The sequence below is a fragment of the Bufo bufo genome, chromosome 9 (assembly GCF_905171765.1).
Source record: "Bufo bufo chromosome 9, aBufBuf1.1, whole genome shotgun sequence".
Lineage (NCBI taxonomy): Eukaryota > Metazoa > Chordata > Amphibia > Anura > Bufonidae > Bufo > Bufo bufo.
In genome coordinates this window covers 35,490,663-35,507,497 of record NC_053397.1, presented here as the reverse complement: position 1 = coordinate 35,507,497, position 16,835 = coordinate 35,490,663, and the positions used below count along the sequence as shown (strand labels likewise).

Genomic DNA, 16,835 nt, shown 5'->3' with positions numbered 1-16,835 from the left:
AATATTAATATTGTTTAGCCCCACTGGTGCCACAAAAACAGCCCTGATTTCTCGAGGCATGGACTCCTCGAGACTTCTGGAGGTGTCCTGTGGTATCAGCACCAAGATGGCAGCAGGACATACTTCAATTCCTGTAAGTGGCAAGGTGTGACTTCCATGGCTCATCCTTATTTTTCCAGTACTTGCCACAAATGATCCATCCAATTAAAATCTTGGGATGGTGGAGGCCAAGTCAAGAACTTCAACACTTTGTGATGTTCCTCAAACCATTCCTTGAACAATTATAATGCTGAAAGTGTTATAAGGGAAACTGCTACCCTGAAAAGGGGATATTTGGTCTGCAGCAATGTTTAGGTAGGTGGTACATGTCATATCCCCACATGAATGGCAGGAACCAAAGTTTCCCAGCAGAACATTGCCCACAGCATCACACAGCCTGCATCGGCTGCCTTCCCATAGTCCATCCTGGTGCCATCTCTTCACATGTAGGACATAAATCATCATGGGCATCCTAACTGGTCTATAGATCATAGTCAGCAGTAACGTATTTTGCAGCTATTTGTTCTACAGTAGTTCTCCCACACATATCTATGAGCCATGGGCACCCATGATCCTGTCACTGGTGCACCGGTTGTTCTTCCTTAGACCACATTTGGTAGGTACTACCCACTACCTACCAGGAACACCCCACAAGCACGCTGCAGTTTTTGTCCGGCCGCCTCTTGGCATGTTTGCCGTGGGACAGCTGCATCGCCCGCCCGTCTCCATTATATTGAATAGGGCCAGGGCGGACTTCCGGCAGCACACGTGTGCAAACATTAGTACGGATCTGGCAGGCTGTTCTCCTGCCGGACAAGCCTAACTCCATTGTGAAAGAAGCCATAGAGATGCACTATGCTTGTCCATTTTTCCTGTTTCCAACACAACAACCTCAAGAGAATGCTACAGGTTTTAACCATTATATAGATCAGACTAGATAACAGTGATAGTGAACCAAATGATCCCGTTAATTGCCTGTGAGTGGAGGTGAGAGCTGCGTTTACATGCAGCAATCATCTCCTCTGTATGGAGACCAGTGGTCGCTACTGCAGTCACGTAACGTTCCTTCCCGACAAGTGCATGCTCATTAGTGGAGGTGAAGTGCAGCGTCCCACTCAGGACACGTGGGAACTGCAAAATAAGTTTAAAACTGCATTATCATATTGCATGTTATTTTGTACTACAACAACTGTTGTATCCCTGTTCATAGGCTGGTCTGGTGTAATTCAGACATCCCACCACTAGATGGGGATAGCACTTAGGTCATATAAATACCTAGGTCAGGCTTAGTGGGAGAGGTTAGTCAGATTAGACAGGTCAATTCAGCGGTTGTTGATCAGTAGTCAGTCTGCTGAGTTTGAGAGAGTGCAGATCTAGCACTTCTGCTCAGATGAAAGTCTAGTGCAGAAAGGGACAAAGGAAAGAAAAGACTAAAAATCCTAAGCACCCCCGACACCAAGGGCACCTCAACCTCCATCTGGGCTGGTGCTTTCCTACCACAGAGTGTGCCCCGGAGGATTTCGTGCTGTCATCCTCAACACTGTGCTGCCAGCCCAGGGAGGCTTTCTGCTAACCGTGAGTAAACCGATGAACTGTGTGTTATTGTTTGGCCCCTCATCTGCCCACCGTGCACCTCACGTGTTGCCCCTGCGGTTCTGGCTGGCTGCAGAAGCACTGTATTTGCATGCAGTGATCACCTCCACAGTATGAGGACAAGCAATGGCTGCTGGGATTGGTCATTGTCAAACTGCTGCATTGTTTCTGGGCAGCAGATCGCTGTTTAGATGATGTCTGAGGTTTCTGCAGCGAAACGCTTGTTCATCACCTTCACACTAGTGTTCGTCCGGGCCGTGTAAATCCAGCTTTCATCTGAGCAGAACTCATTAGTAGGAATGTGAAAATGTTATCTTTTGGCCTCACCATTGATGGTAAACAATAAGGAATTACCTATAACGAGTGGAGAATCTTCTGCTTCATTTTTGGCATCAGGGTTACAGCTGTTAGACAACAGGAAGCCGACATTGTCCAGTCTGCAGTGGTCGACAGCCACAAACAGGGGGGTTTCACCTTTCTGGGACTCCTGCTCCCAAACGCTATAATGAGTAGCTGAGGGAACAAAATGGGTTTATAAAAAATAGTCAATTATGTCACACAACCGCTTATCTCCCTCCCTTCCATTTTGAAGGAATTTGAACGTTTTGGACATTTAAGCAACTTCAAGGTCATTTATACGAAATCTGAGATCCTGAATGTATCCATTCTTCAACAGGAATTTACCAACTTACTCACCTTGTTCCCTTTCAAGCACCAGCCTTTATCAATAAAATACCTAGGGGTACAAATTCCAGTTTCAACAAAAAGGGACTATCCTGTTTCGGACGAATAAATGTCCTAAAAATGGCACATGGGGGGCTGTTATTAATACTGGCACATGGGGGGCTGTTATTAATACTGGCAAATGGGCGCTGTTATTAATACTGGCACATGGGGTGCTGTTATTAATGCTGGCACATGGGGTGCTGTTATTAATACTGGCACATGGGGTGCTGTTATTAATACTGGCACATGAGGGGCTGTTAATACTGGCACATGATTGGGGGCACTATAGGGGCATCTACTGAGGCCACAAAGAAGGGGTATTTTATATGGGGTGCTCTGTACAGTACAATTTTATACTGGGACACATTATGGTGGGTACTATGGGGAAGGGGGAGAGAAGTACTATGGGGTCATCTACGGGGGGCACTAAGAAGGGGTATTTTATACTTGCAAATTATGGGGGACACTGAGGGCATCTACTGGGGCATTTTATACTGGTACATTATGGGGGGCACTAGGAGGAAGGAGGGTGTGGAGCACTATGGGGGCATTTACATAGGGGTATTTTATACTGGCACATTATGGGGGCACTATGGGGACATTAGCTCACCTGAGGGCATTACAAGGGGGTATTTTTTGCACTGTCACATTATAAGGAGAATTATTTCTACTGGGGAAGGGGGGCTTTATTACTCCCCTATGGTATGACCCCCTAGTAGCAGCCCCAGCCTCTCCCCGCTCTGCTATTCCTCTGCCCCTTCTCCAAATCCTTATTATGAAATATTTCTCATTAGGATAAAACACATCAGCTCCACTGAGCCCCCGGCCAAAGTGTTGGTGGTGTCCGAGATCCCCAAGGGCCAAGTCAAGTAACTGTAAGTTTTCATGTGAAATATGTTTGTTATACACATATAGCCTACACTGTGCCACACAATATACAGTATACCGCTACACTGTGTAGTCTGTTCTATAAGCACCATTGTTTTGTGGCGGCGGCGGACAGAAAATAATCTGAAAGTGCCCCTCCCGAGACCAGGCTCTGGATCCGCCACTGACAGGTACCCAGCTAGACTCCACAGGATTTTCCCCTTTGTTCCGGAATCTTGTTGGCGATGCGGAATAGAAAAGGGAACTATGCTTCATGTCTGGTGGAAATGTAGCATGGTCCAACCATTTTGGGATAATGTCTTCAAAATATACAAAAAGATAACAAAGAAACAGTTGAAAACACCCCTCAGATAGCGCTCCTCTCCATCCTGCCAGGCTCCATTGCATCTCAGAAAAAAGCATTTTAAGATTCTGTATTTCTGCAGCTAGATCCGTGATACCCAAGCATTGGCGCACCACACATGTGCCTAATATCAGATAATGGTATCAGGAAATGTTGCATATCGCTAGAATGGAGGAGATCTCAGCAGAGGTTTCTAACCAATCAATCAAATATCACAAGGTATGGTCACAATGGATTGACTTTCAAGACTCCCCAGATCTCTTATCTGTGCTCGCAGCTTGAAGGGTTGATCTCACTGACATTCAATTCACCCCCCTTGTCCTTCTCTCCCTCCCCTCTTGCCCATTCCCCTTTCCTTACCCTCCTTTCCTTTATTGCTAGCTATATCTTTTCTTCATTCTCTTCTTTCTCTTCTCAACTGCTTATATAATCACCTTTATCTTGACAACTTATAAGTTCATGTTCATCTATGACACAGTCACTGCCTTATGAAGACAGAAATCTGGGATATACCCCGCGCTACACGGAATTTATTGAATATGGCAGTACCGTTATTGAATACTTATTTTATTGTTATATATACAATTCACATGTATGAACAAATGCTATGTACACATGTTGCATGCATGAGCATTAAATAAAAACTGTTTAAACATAAAAAATAGTCAAGTCCCATCTGATATCTAGAAGTCTAGGCCATTCTTCTCCATTCACTGCCATATGGTTAAAGCTCGGTCACCAAGTAATTGGTTATTTTTGTGAATAGTATCTAGAGCAGGGATGGCCAACCTGCGGCTCTCCAGCTGCTGTAAAACTACAACTCCCACCATGCCCTGCTGTAGGCTGATAGGCATGCTGGGAGTTGTAGTTTTGGAACAGCTGGAGAGCCGCACGTTGGCCATCCGTGATCTAGAGGAAACATACAAGCCACTCACATTTAAATGTCATTTCCAGGATGGTTTTATCTTTCTGAGCTGCGGCCTCATGAAGTGGAATCCAGCCTCTATCGTCGGCCTCCAGAAATGCTGACTGGTGGACGGACAACTTTGCCAACGTCTTTTCATCACCTGTGAGTAGAGAAGCTATACAGGCTCACTGAAAGCATTCCTGCTCACCTCCTGTGTCGTAATATTAATTCTCAGATAATACAATCAGACCTAAAAACACAAGCAGGCAGATTTCTCGATATCCGGGCACCGTGTGACCATTGGTTAGGAACAAATCTTTGATAAAGAGTCTCACGCTCAGTTGTACTCTAAAGTCCCGTCTGCTTTTTCCAACACATTAGTACATAGATATGGCAGCCCAACTATTATATTTTCCAATATACACTGCTCAAAAAAATAAAGGGAACACAAAAATAACACATCCTAGATCTGAATTAATTAAATATTCTTCTGAAATACTTTGTTCTTTACATAGTTGAATGTGCTGACAACAAAATCACACAAAAATAAAAAAATGGAAATCAATTTTTTTAACCCATGGAGGTCTGGATTTGGAGTCACACTCAAAATTAAAGTGGAAAAACACACTACAGGCTGATCCAACTTTGATGTAATGTCCTTAAAACAAGTCAAAATGAGGCTCAGTAGTGTGTGTGTGGCCTCCACGTGCCTGTATGACCTCCCTACAATGCCTGTGCATGCTCCTGATGAGGTGGCGGACGGTCTCCTGAGGGATCTCCTCCCAGACCTGGACTAAAGCATCTGCCAACTCCTGGACAGTCTGTGGTGCAATGTGACGTTGGTGGATAGAGCGAGACATGATGTCTCAGATGTGCTCAATTGGATTCAGGTCTGGGGAACGGGCGGGCCAGTCCATAGCATCAATGCCTTCGTCTTGCAGGAACTGCTGACACACTCCAGCCACATGAGGTCTAGCATTGTCTTGCATTAGGAGGAACCCAGGGCCAACCGCACCAGCATATGGTCTCACAAGGGGTCTGAGGATCTCATCTCGGTACCTAATGGCAGTCAGGCTACCTCTGGCGAGCCAATGGAGGGTTGTGCGGCCCTCCAAAGAAATGCCACCCCACACCATTACTGACCCAATGCCAAACCAGTCATGCTGGAGGATGTTGCAGGCAGCAGAACGTTCTCCACAGCGTCTCCAGACTCTGTCACGTCTGTCACATGTGCTCAGTGTGAACCTGCTTTCATCTGTGAAGAGCACAGGGCGCCAGTGGCGAATTTGCCAATCTTGGTGTTCTCTGACAAATGCCAAACGTCCTGCACGGCGTTAGGCTGTAAGCACAACCCCCACCTGTGGACGTCGGGCCCTCATATCACCCTAATGGAGTCTGTTTCTGACCGTTTGAGCAGACACATGCACATTTGTGGCCTGCTGGAGGTCATTTTGCAGGGCTCTGGCAGTGCTCCTCCTGTTCCTCCTTTCACAAAGGCGGAGGTAGCGGTCCTGCTGCTGGGTTGTTGCCCTCCTACGGCCTCCTCCACGTCTCCTGATGTACTGGCCTGTCTCCTGGTAGCGCCTCCATGCTCTGGACACTACGCTGACAGACACAGCAAACCTTCTTGCCACAGCTCGCATTGATGTGCCATCCTGGATAAGCTGCACTACCTGAGCCACTTCTGTGGGTTGTAGACTCCGTCTCATGCTACCACTAGAGTGAAAGCACTGCCAGCATTCAAAAGTGACCAAAACATCAGCCAGGAAGCATAGGAACTGAGAAGTGGTCTGTGGTCACCACCTGCAGAACCACTCCTTTATTGGGGGTGTCTTGCTAATTGCCTATAATTTCCACCTGTTGTCTATCCCATTTGCACAACAACATGTGAAATTGATTGTCACTCAGTGTTGCTTCCTAAGTGGACAGTTTGATTTCACAGAAGTGTGATTGACTTGGAGTTACATTATGTTGTTTAAGTGTTCCCTTTATTTTTTTGAGCAGTGTATTTACACCAGAAGGCTGGTGTCAATACATTGATAAATCTCACAGATTGGGCTCAGGCACACGGCCATTGCCGTTTTTGAGAGAAGTCATAGATACCTGCCAGTGGCTTATTGCCCTCTCCCCCATGACTGCACATGCTCAGTTAAGGAAACATGGCGTGACTAAGAGTGGAGTGTCCACTCGAAACGCATAGGTATTGTTTATGATTTTACTTTGTTCATCTTCCATGACTTAAAGGGGTATTCCCATCACATACAATGGGGGCATATCGCTAAGATATGCCCCCATTGTCTGATAGGTGCGGGTCCCACCTCTGGGACCTGCACCTACAAGGAGAACAGAGCGCGGAGAGCTGTGGCTGGAGGACCCCAGGTTTCCCAGGGTCTGTCCACCACCAAGCGCTGCTCCTATACACGTGAATGGGAGCGCGCCGCGCACACACGGCCACTGCTCCCATTAATTTCTATGGGGCAGATGGAAATAGCCTAGCCAGCCCTCGGCTATTTTCGGCAGCCCCATTAAAATGAATGGAGGGCGGCTGCGCATGCGCAGGGCGCCCTCCATTAATTTCCTTGCTCCGCTCTCTTTGTAGGTGCGGGTCCCAGAGGTGGTACCCGCACCTATCAGACAATGGGGGCACATCCTAGCGATATGCCCCCATTGTATGTGATGGCAAAACCCCTTTAATAAAGACGTGCAGTCTAAACCGAGAGATCAGGCTCCCTACATCTCTTGGACCGGCTGCTTGACCATACAGACTTGAAAAAGGAGTCTTGTAGCTCTGTAACGCGTTGTCATCCCCTTTCAAAAGACATTTCGTACATTTCGCTGTGGTCGTGGTATTGCGCCATGAGGTGTCGGAACTACGTGGGCTACCCTTCGCCTGCACCCTCCTTTTTACTTATCTCCATTATGACTTAATAAAATAAGTTTTATGCTGGAGTGGTGCTGGGACCCTGCACTTTATTTCATGAGTATTGATACCTACCAACCCGAATAGCTGCCACAATCTTCTCATGTTCAGAACTCATGGAGTAGGAGCTGAGAAAGTAAAAAATAAAAACAATATTATTAATAATAAATTTTGAGAGCATTCTCTATGAATATTAATATATTGGAATGGACCATGCCCCTATTCACTTGTAACATACATGCCATTGTAATAACCATGTAATGTCAAGAAGTAAAAAGGCAGCACTCCACCGAAATATGCAGTCAGAGTTCTTTTTAATCCAAGCGCAAGGTTTCTGCTGGGATAGACTTTCTCAAGGATGCATCAACAATAAAGTGGGCAGAGTTATAGTACGCCCTAATGGCAGCCAACTGGACCCGTAGGTGTGCGCCCGCATTACAATTGGCACTGTTCAGCTGCTATTGCATGCAGAAATAAATTACAACAGAACTGAAATAAATGAAATGAAAATGAAATAAATGAGAACAGAACAGGGCAAGAAGAAAATTACATGTCCTTACAGCTATATGTTTAAACTGCAATACCAGGCACATCCACTATACAATGTACAGCGCTGTTTTTGGTAAACTGTCAAGAGGCCACAGCATTTACCGAAGCACCATGGCCTCTTCAAACAGCTGATCGTCAGGGGTGTCAGACCCCCACCAATCAGATATTGATGACCTATCCTGAAGATAGGTCAATATCAAAATCTCAGTCAACTCCTTTAGAGTCCTCAGCACATCGATTTATGGTCAGATTTCCACTTTAGATGTCACGCTTTGCAATACATAGGGGTGAGATCCATGGCAAATTGTCTGCAAAATCCACTACAAATCATGCGGAGAGTGATATTGATGTTGGATATGACTTGATTCGAAAATACGTACAGCAGTATAGGAGGTGAAACTGCACAGAATAGACTGAATGTCTGATGCGCCCTATGGTTATGAAGTAAACATGGAAGCAGAAAGCACTGGCCCAGCAGAGGCGTGTATGGACGGAGGTGTGATTTCTATATATTATTCGTACCTGCTATTTTCAGTGACTTCCACGACAGAATCCTTTTTGTAGACCTCTTGAAGGCTTTGATGAATAACATACTGAGCCGCAATATCGTCATCTAGATCATCACCGAATGCAGGTAAGTCCATGTTATATACTCAGGATCTCACACTAATGGAGTAAAACATAAGAAGTGATCAGGTATTGACCCTCCATATTACTAGACACTACATCTTGCTGGGTCCTATGTCTGTTATTGTCTAGAACTACTTCTCTATTTGAACTACTTTATGACTTAGAACCTTTCGATACACTGCACCTCTACATTAAAGAGGAGCTGTCCCCTCTCCTGACATGTCCGTTTAGTAACTACTTGCATTTTGAATGTGATAATATTTCTGGATCATCTACTTTTATAACTTTATGTTGTGCCATTCCTCTTTGATTCCTACTAAATTAAAGCAGTCTGCAATAATGATACAACTGGGTGTTACCAGTTGGTGGGTGTCCCCGCAAAGTCTGACATTATCTAGTGTTGATCGAGCATGCTCGGCCGGACACCAGTTCGGCTCGAGCATCTCGATGCTCGGCACATGGCGGTATTCGGCCACACGTTTGTCTCCTCCCCGCACGGTTGTTGGCTGCTACGCAGGCAATAAACGCGCAGGTAAGTACTGCCCTTCACTGTAATGCCGTAGCCATGTTGGTTACTGGCATTCAAATGATTGGCTGGCCGGAATGCATCATGTTCGGCTTAGTGTTAGTCAGGGAGAGCTGTGCTGAAAAAGGGAAAGATAGTGTAGGGAGTGAAATTATTTTTTTGTAAGTTGAAAAATCAGATCAGAGATCCAAAAGTCCTTTTAAGGACTATTGTTGTGTGTGGCAGCAGCAATGTATATTTTTAGCGCAACCTGCGCTAAATTGCTAAAACTTTACAGACCCAAAAGTCCTTTTAAGGACTATTGTGTGTGGCAGCAATATCTATTTTTAGCGCATCCTGCGCTAAATAGCGTGCAATAGTTTGGCCACTGCAGACAGTGACATTATCTGCGCTACATCTCCTGTGTAACGCGTAAAAATATCAGTGACATCCAGTGTACTTTTTCCGTAGACAGTGTCCGCTGCGGACAGTGACATTACCTGGGGTACATCTCCTGTGTAACGTTTCCACATCTCAAATACCTGTGACATTCCCTGCAATTTTTTATTAGCCGCTGGTGACATCAGTGACATTATCTGCTGTATTTCTCCTGTGTAACGTTTCCACATCCCAAATACCTGCGACATTCCCTGTAATTTTTTATTAGCCGCAGGTGACAGCATTGACATTATCTGCGGTATATCTCCTGTGTAACGTTTCCACATCCCAAATACCTGTGACATTCCCTGAAACTTTTTATTAGCCGCTGGTGACATCAGCGACATTATCTGCGGTATTTCTCCTGCGTAACGTTTCCACATCCCAAATACCTGTGACATTCCCTGTAATTTTTTATTAGCCGCAGGTGACAGCATTGACATTATCTGCGGTATATCTCCTGTGTGACGTTTCCGCATCCCAAATACCTGGGACATTTCCTGTAATTATTTTTTTTTTAAATATACTCTTTATTGGAGTTTATGCATTTTCAAATCCAGTACAGCACATATCAATCACAAACCATAAAGAGATAACATATTTCAACATATGCTCCCTTAATAATCCCTCCCTCCTCCACCTAAGTGCTCTCTCTGTCTGACCGTAACTTCTAGCTTACGTTAGTCCACCTGAAGCCTCCCTAAGTTGTTTGCAATCTTTCTCCTCAGGTACCACTCTGAATGTATAAAGGGTGTCATCAATTCCTTCAGTTCTATATCTGTAAATACTGTGTTAATAAAAACCTTCCACCTTTTGAAGAATGTGTTAAGGTGTTGTCTTTTATATTGTTCAGCCTCTATTCTTTCCATTTCAAAACATGTTTTAATATGCAAGAAAACATCCGTCTCTGAGGGGATTCGAGGTTGGAGCCAGTCTCTGAATAAACACCTCTTAGCTGCCAAAATCAAGATATGTATTAGTGGGGATATTGTTTTCCCTTCTGGAGCCACGTGGAACAGAATAAGTTCAGGGGTTAGTGGTATTACTACCATAAGGTGGTGTCTGATTGTCCTCCAAAATTTTTCTGATTCCGAGCAGGACCATACACCATGATATAGGTCAGAGCCCCCTAGGTGACATTTAGGACACATTTAATTTACTCTGGGATTGTGTTTGTGTGGCAAATTGGAACCCATAAATAGCTTTGTGTATCATCCTAAAGGGAGTCTTCCTTCATATCTCGTTAGGAATAATTTTTCTTATTGTGTCCCAACCTTGTAGAATTACTTTTCTAGTATCCATGGATGGAAATTCCCTCTTCTATTGGGAGAATAGTTTTTCTGCAACATATTTTTGTTTTTTGTCTCTAATTCCTTGATATAGCTCTGATAATGATTTTTTCCTAAGGCCTCTTTCACACGGGCGTTGCGGAAAAATGTCCGGGTGCGTTGCGGGAACACCCGCGATTTTTCCGCGCGAGTGCAAAACATTGTAATGCGTTTTGCACTCGCGTGAGAAAAATCGCGCGTGTTTGGTACCCAAACCCGAACTTCTTCACAGAAGTTCGGGCTTGGGATCGGTGTTCTGTAAATAGTATTATTTTCCCTTATAACATGGTTATAAGGGAAAATAATAGCATTCTGAATACAGAATGCTTAGTAAACTAGCGCTGGAGGGGTGAAAAAAAAAATAAAAAAATATTTAACTCACCTTAATCCACTTGCTCGCGATTCCGGGCATCTCCGTCTGACTCTTTTACTGTCTAGGACCTGTGGAGAGCATTAACTATAGTTTAAGGACCTGGGATGACGTCACTCTGGTCATCACATGGTACGTCACATGATCTTTTACCATGGTGAATCACCATGGTAAAAGATCATGTGACGTACCATGTGATGACCGGAGTGATGTCATCCCAGGTCCTTAAACTATAGTTAATGCTCTCCACAGGTCCTAGACAGTAAAAGAGTCAGACGGAGGTGCCGGCTACGCGAGCAAGTGGATAAAGGTGAGTTAAATGACTTTTTATTTTTTTTTAACCCCTCCAGCCCTGTTTTACTATGCATTCTGTATTCAGAATGCTATTATTTTCCCTTATAACCATGTTATAAGGGAAAATAATAAGGTTCGGGTCTCCATCCCGATCGTCTCCTAGCAACCGTGCGTGAAAATCGCACCGCATCCGCACTTGCTTGCGGATGCTTGCGATTTTCACGCAACCCCATTCATTTCTATGGGGCCTGCGTTACGTGAAAAACGCACAAAGAGGAGCATGCTGCGATTTTCACGCAACGCAAAAGTGATGCGTGAAAATCACCGCTCGTGTGCACAGCCCCATAGAAATGAATGGGTCAGTATTCAGTGCGGGTGCAATGCGTTCACCTCCCACATCGCATCCGCGCGGAATACTCGCTCGTGTGAAAGGGGCCTAAGTCCTTGACCTATCAGAGAATCAGATTTAGCACTCTGTTTTTAAGGAACCCCTTCACCTAAAAGTATACCAATAGATGCTGTGCAGTCCCCACCTGGTATTTTTCCCTAAATTCTGTAAAAGAGTAATATCTAATGTCCTGCGCGTTCCACATGTCCCTCACGTCTTTTATACCCAAGTCCTTCCACTTTCTAAAATGCTTAGAGTCTCTACCCGATGGAAATTCCGGTTGTCCCCATAAATCCATATATTTTAAAAATTAAGAAAGGCAGGTCGAATATTTTACATGTCACCTTCCAGGCGGCTATATCCCTGTAATTTTTTATTATCCGCTGGTGACCTCAGTGACATTATCTGCTGTATTTCTCCTGTGTAGCGTTTCCACATCCAAAATACCTGTGCCATTCCCTGTAATTTTTTATTAGCCGCTGGTGACATCAGCGACATTATCTGCGGTATTTCTCCTGTGTAACGTTTCCACATCCCAAATACCTATGACATTCCCTGTAATTTTTTATTAGCCGATGCTGACATCAGCGACATTATCTGCGGTATATCTCCTGTGTGACATTTCCACATCCCAAATACCTTTTTTTATTTTTTTGCGCATACACTTACAAATCCTATGCTACTGTACGTATGACATACTTTCAAGCAAATATAACATTTAATATGAAGAAGGTGAGCAGTAAGGGACAGGAAAGTGGCCGTGATGCTGATGGTGCATGCAGAGACCGTGGCCCTGGGCGCGTTGAAACTGTGCATGCTGCCAGAGCACAAGAAAAACAATCATCAACGATACCTAACTTCATGTCCCAGTTTGATGGGCAGCGCAGGACAATGCTCTCAAAGTCAAACCAGTGCGACCAGGTGGTCGGTTGGATTGCAGCAGATAATGCTTCCAGTCGGTTAAGCACCACCTTGTCTTCCTCCAAGTCCAGTCTCAGTAGCCAAGAGTCTGGTCAACACAATCCTCAACCTGATCCTCCTTCCTCCCACCATGGAGAGTCTTGCCAAATAAGTGATCCCACACTCAGATATTCTGAGGAGCTCTTTTGAGTGCCATTCTTTCATTTGGGCCTCTCGACAAGCCTGCTTGAAGAGGGACATGAGATCTTGTGCCCTGATTCCCAAACTCTTGAGCATCCACAGTCACAGGAAGATGACGGTGGGGAACGGCAATTAGTGTTTCACGAGGTGGATGATGATGATGAGACACAGTTGCCAATAAGTCAATGGCAATTAATGTCTCAAGAGGTTGATGATGAGAATGAGACACAGTTGTCAATAACTGAGGTTGTTGTTAGGTCAACAAGTCAGGAGGATGAGCAGAGTGAGTAAGTGGAAGAGGAGGTGGTAGACGATGAAGTCACTAACCCAACCTGGGGGAGGTTGCAAGCCGAGCGAGGACAGCAGTACAGAGGGGGAGGGATCCGCAGCACCGCAACAGGCTAGAAGAGGCAGTGGGGTGGCAAAAGGGAGAAGGCGGGCCACACCAAACAGGCCCGCCAATTGTTCCCCGGAACACACCCTTGCGGAAATCTCCCTTACCAAGGGGTAGGTGTTCCGCAGTCTGGCGCTTTTTTGAGGAAAGTGCGGACGACAAAAGAATTGTAATTTGCAACCTCCCCTGGGATGGCACAGGTGCTACAGTCCCTAAATCTATCAGGGTTTCCGCCACCACCTACGTTAGTGCCTGCAACCCCCACTTCTCCTCCTCCGCCTCCTCCTCTTCCACCTCAGAATTATCCTCTTGCAGCACCAGTCAGCCATCAGTCGGTAGCTGGAAGCAGTGTAGCACTGCAGTGGGTAAGCTGATCTGCTCTTAGGTGACAAACAGCACACCGCCGCAGAGCTGTGGCAGGAGATAAGAGACCAGACTAAGCTGTGGCTCTCGCCACTAAACCTAGAACTAGGCATGGTTGTGTCTGATAATGGCCGTAACTTGGTAGCGGCTTTGGAGCTCGGCAAGCTCACACACATCCCATGCCTAGCACACGTCTTCAACTTAGTGGTTCAGCGGTTTCTCAAAACCTACCTCAATTTGCCTGAGCTACTGGTGAAGGTGTGCCGCGTGTGTGCCCATTTCCGCAAGTCATTGACAGCTTCCGCCGGTCTGTCAATGCTGCAGCAGCGCTTACAATTGCCAGCTCACCGACTGTTGTGCGACATGAGCACGCGCTGGAACTCCACGTTCCACATGTTGGCCAGGCTTTGTGAGCAGCAGAGGGCAGTAGTGGAATACCAGCTGCAACATGGTCGTCGCCATTCCAGTCAGCTTCCGCTCTTCACAAGCCAGGAGTGGGCATGGATGTCTGACCTCTGTGAGGTTTTAAGAAACTTTGAGGAATCAACACAGATGGTGAGCGGCGATAACGCTATTATCAGCGTCACCACCCCACTTCTGTGTCTACTCAAATGCTTGCTGCTCACAATTAAGGCCGATGCTTTGCATGTGAAAGAGGTAGAAATGGGGGCAGACATTACACAGGGTGATAGCCAGACCACCCTCAGTTCGTCTTCTCAGCGCAAATTGGATGATGATGATGATGAGGAGGAGGAGCAGGAGACGGTTGCCTCCGCTACAGAGGGTAGTACCCATGGAAGTTTAATTCAGTCTATTCAGCGTGGATGGGCAGAAGAGGAGAAAGAGGATGAGGAGATTGAGAGTCATCCTCCTGATGACGACAGTGAAGTCTTGGCTGTTGGAACTTTGGCACACATGGATGACTTTATGTTAGGCTGCCTTTCCGTGACCCACGCATTTTACGCATTTTGGACAACACCGATTATTGGTTGTTCACCCTTCTCGACCCCCGCTACAAAGAGAACTTCTCATCTCTCATTCCTGTGGTGGAGAGGACGAGCAAAATGGTGCAATACCAGAAGGTCCTTGTGGAAAAATTGCTGGCGGCAGAATACGTAGTTCCTTAGGCAACCGAGGAGGGGAGATGAGGGGAACACACAGGAGTTCCAACAGAGGCAGAGCAACACTCTCCAAGGCCTGGGACATTTTCATGACACTCCGCCAGCACCCTCACCCTGATGCGTGGCCTAGTGTCTCAAGGAGGGAGAATTTTTGGAAGATAGTGAAGGAGTACGTAGCAGACCGTGTCAGCATCCTCAAGGATCCCTTTGTGCCTTACAACTACTGGGTGTCCAAGCTGGACACGTGGCACGAACTGGCGCTCTACACCTTGGAGGTGCTGGCCTGCCCTGCCGCCAGCGTTTTGTCAGAGCGGGTATTTAGTGCTGCTGGGAGCATAATAACTGATAAGCGCATCCGCCTGTTAACTAAAAATCCTGCCCGGTTGACTTTTATAAAAATTAACAAGGCCTGGATTGCCCCTGACTTCTCTACTCCACCAAAGGAAAGCGACTGACCATGAAGGCACTTTAAATGTGTTTTTTATAATGTACTGAATACACACCCACTCCACCACAAAAAAAGGGTATATGGTTCAGTCTTCCTTTTCCATCATATCAACATGCTTATTAGTCTGCCCTTGCTCCTAATGCTGTAGAGGGTCAGCTCACCTGCAGACCCTCGCATATAATGTTTTATAGGGTCAGCTCACTAGCAGGCCCTCACCTACAATCTTTTAGAGGGTCAGCTGACCTGCAGGCCCTCACATACAATGTTTCAGAGGGTCAGCTCACCAGCAGGTCCTCAACCATAATGTTTTACAGGGTCAGCTCACCAGCAGGCCCTCGCATATAATGTTTTGGAGGGTCAGCTCGCCAGCAGGCCCTCAATCATAATGTTTTACAGGGTCAGCTCACCAGCAGGCCCTCGCCTACAATCTTTTAGAGGGTCAGCTCACCAGCAGGCGCTCGCATATAATGTTTTTGAGGGTCAGCTCGCCAGCAGGCCCTCAATCATAATGTTTTACAGGGTCAGCTCACCCGCAAGCCCTCAATCATAATGTTTTACAGGGTCAGCTCACCCGCAGGCCCTCAATCATAATGTTTTACAGGGTCAGCTCACCAGCAGGCCCTCACCTACAATCTTTTACAGGGTCAGCTCACCTGCAGGCCCTCGCATGTAATGTTTTAGAGGGTCAGCTCACAAGCAGGCCCTCACCTACAATCTTTTAGAGGGTCAGCTCACCTTCAAGCCCTCACATATTGTAACGGTCACGTACACACACACACACACAGGGGGGAGGATAGTGACCACTGCGCTCCACCCTCACCCCTGACCCTGCCTACTTGCCTCACGAGTCCTAATGACAGGGGACAACTGGACGGCAGTCCCTAACTTAGTATACGTGCGGGAAGGACAGACAAGACAAATAACGGATAGTGAACGGACCGGGTCAAAACCAAGAGGACAACGCAGTACAGAGGGATAAGCAAAGAAAGGTCAGGAGAAGCCGGGGTCATAAATGCCAGGAGAGTCGAGAAGTACCAAAGGAGTCCGCAAAGAATAGTCAGGTGGAAGCCGAGGTCAATATACCAGGAAGGATGCGCAGTACAGGAGGAGCAGGCAAAGGATCGTCAGGGAACAGGATCAGGTAAGTACACAGGTATCCAACAACTGCCAGGAACCTAAATTAACAGGCAACCTGTGGCCAGCAGGCTGCCTGTATTTATAGTGGGGAGTGAGGGTCATGTGACGTGGCCAGCGTCACATGACCGACAGACCGACCAGTCGAGCATCGAGTGATCAGCTCGGCGCTCAAGGCAGACCTAGGAGCAGGGAGCCTCCCAGCTAGCAAAGCTGCCCTGGGAACGAGGTCAAACACAGATCCTCACTCCCGAAGCTAAGCAGCAGGTCTGCGGCTTATGGGAGACCGAGTGTGCCTTCGGCACCCCGTTACACATATAATGTTTTTAGAGGGTCAGCTCACCAGCAGGCCCTCA

The 16,835-nt window shown here is 46.4% G+C and overlaps 1 protein-coding gene across 2 annotated transcripts in view; it reads right to left on the bottom strand.

The window, feature by feature from the left end:
• Positions 1 to 16,835, bottom strand: part of ASB14 (ankyrin repeat and SOCS box containing 14) — a 40,763-nt gene that overhangs the window by 14,380 nt on the left and 9,548 nt on the right. Inside the window, exons 2-5 of one of the 2 annotated variants that reach the window (XM_040407159.1) lie at positions 8,488 to 8,631; positions 7,492 to 7,544; positions 4,525 to 4,671; positions 1,987 to 2,145 (exon numbers count right to left, since the gene is read on the bottom strand). In XM_040407159.1, coding sequence (XP_040263093.1) covers positions 1,987 to 2,145; positions 4,525 to 4,671; positions 7,492 to 7,544; positions 8,488 to 8,609 — 481 coding nt within the window. In that variant the 5' untranslated portion in view covers positions 8,610 to 8,631. The remainder of the gene's footprint in view (positions 1 to 1,986; positions 2,146 to 4,524; positions 4,672 to 7,491; positions 7,545 to 8,487; positions 8,632 to 16,835) is intronic. The other variant, XM_040407160.1, reaches the window with a different exon arrangement.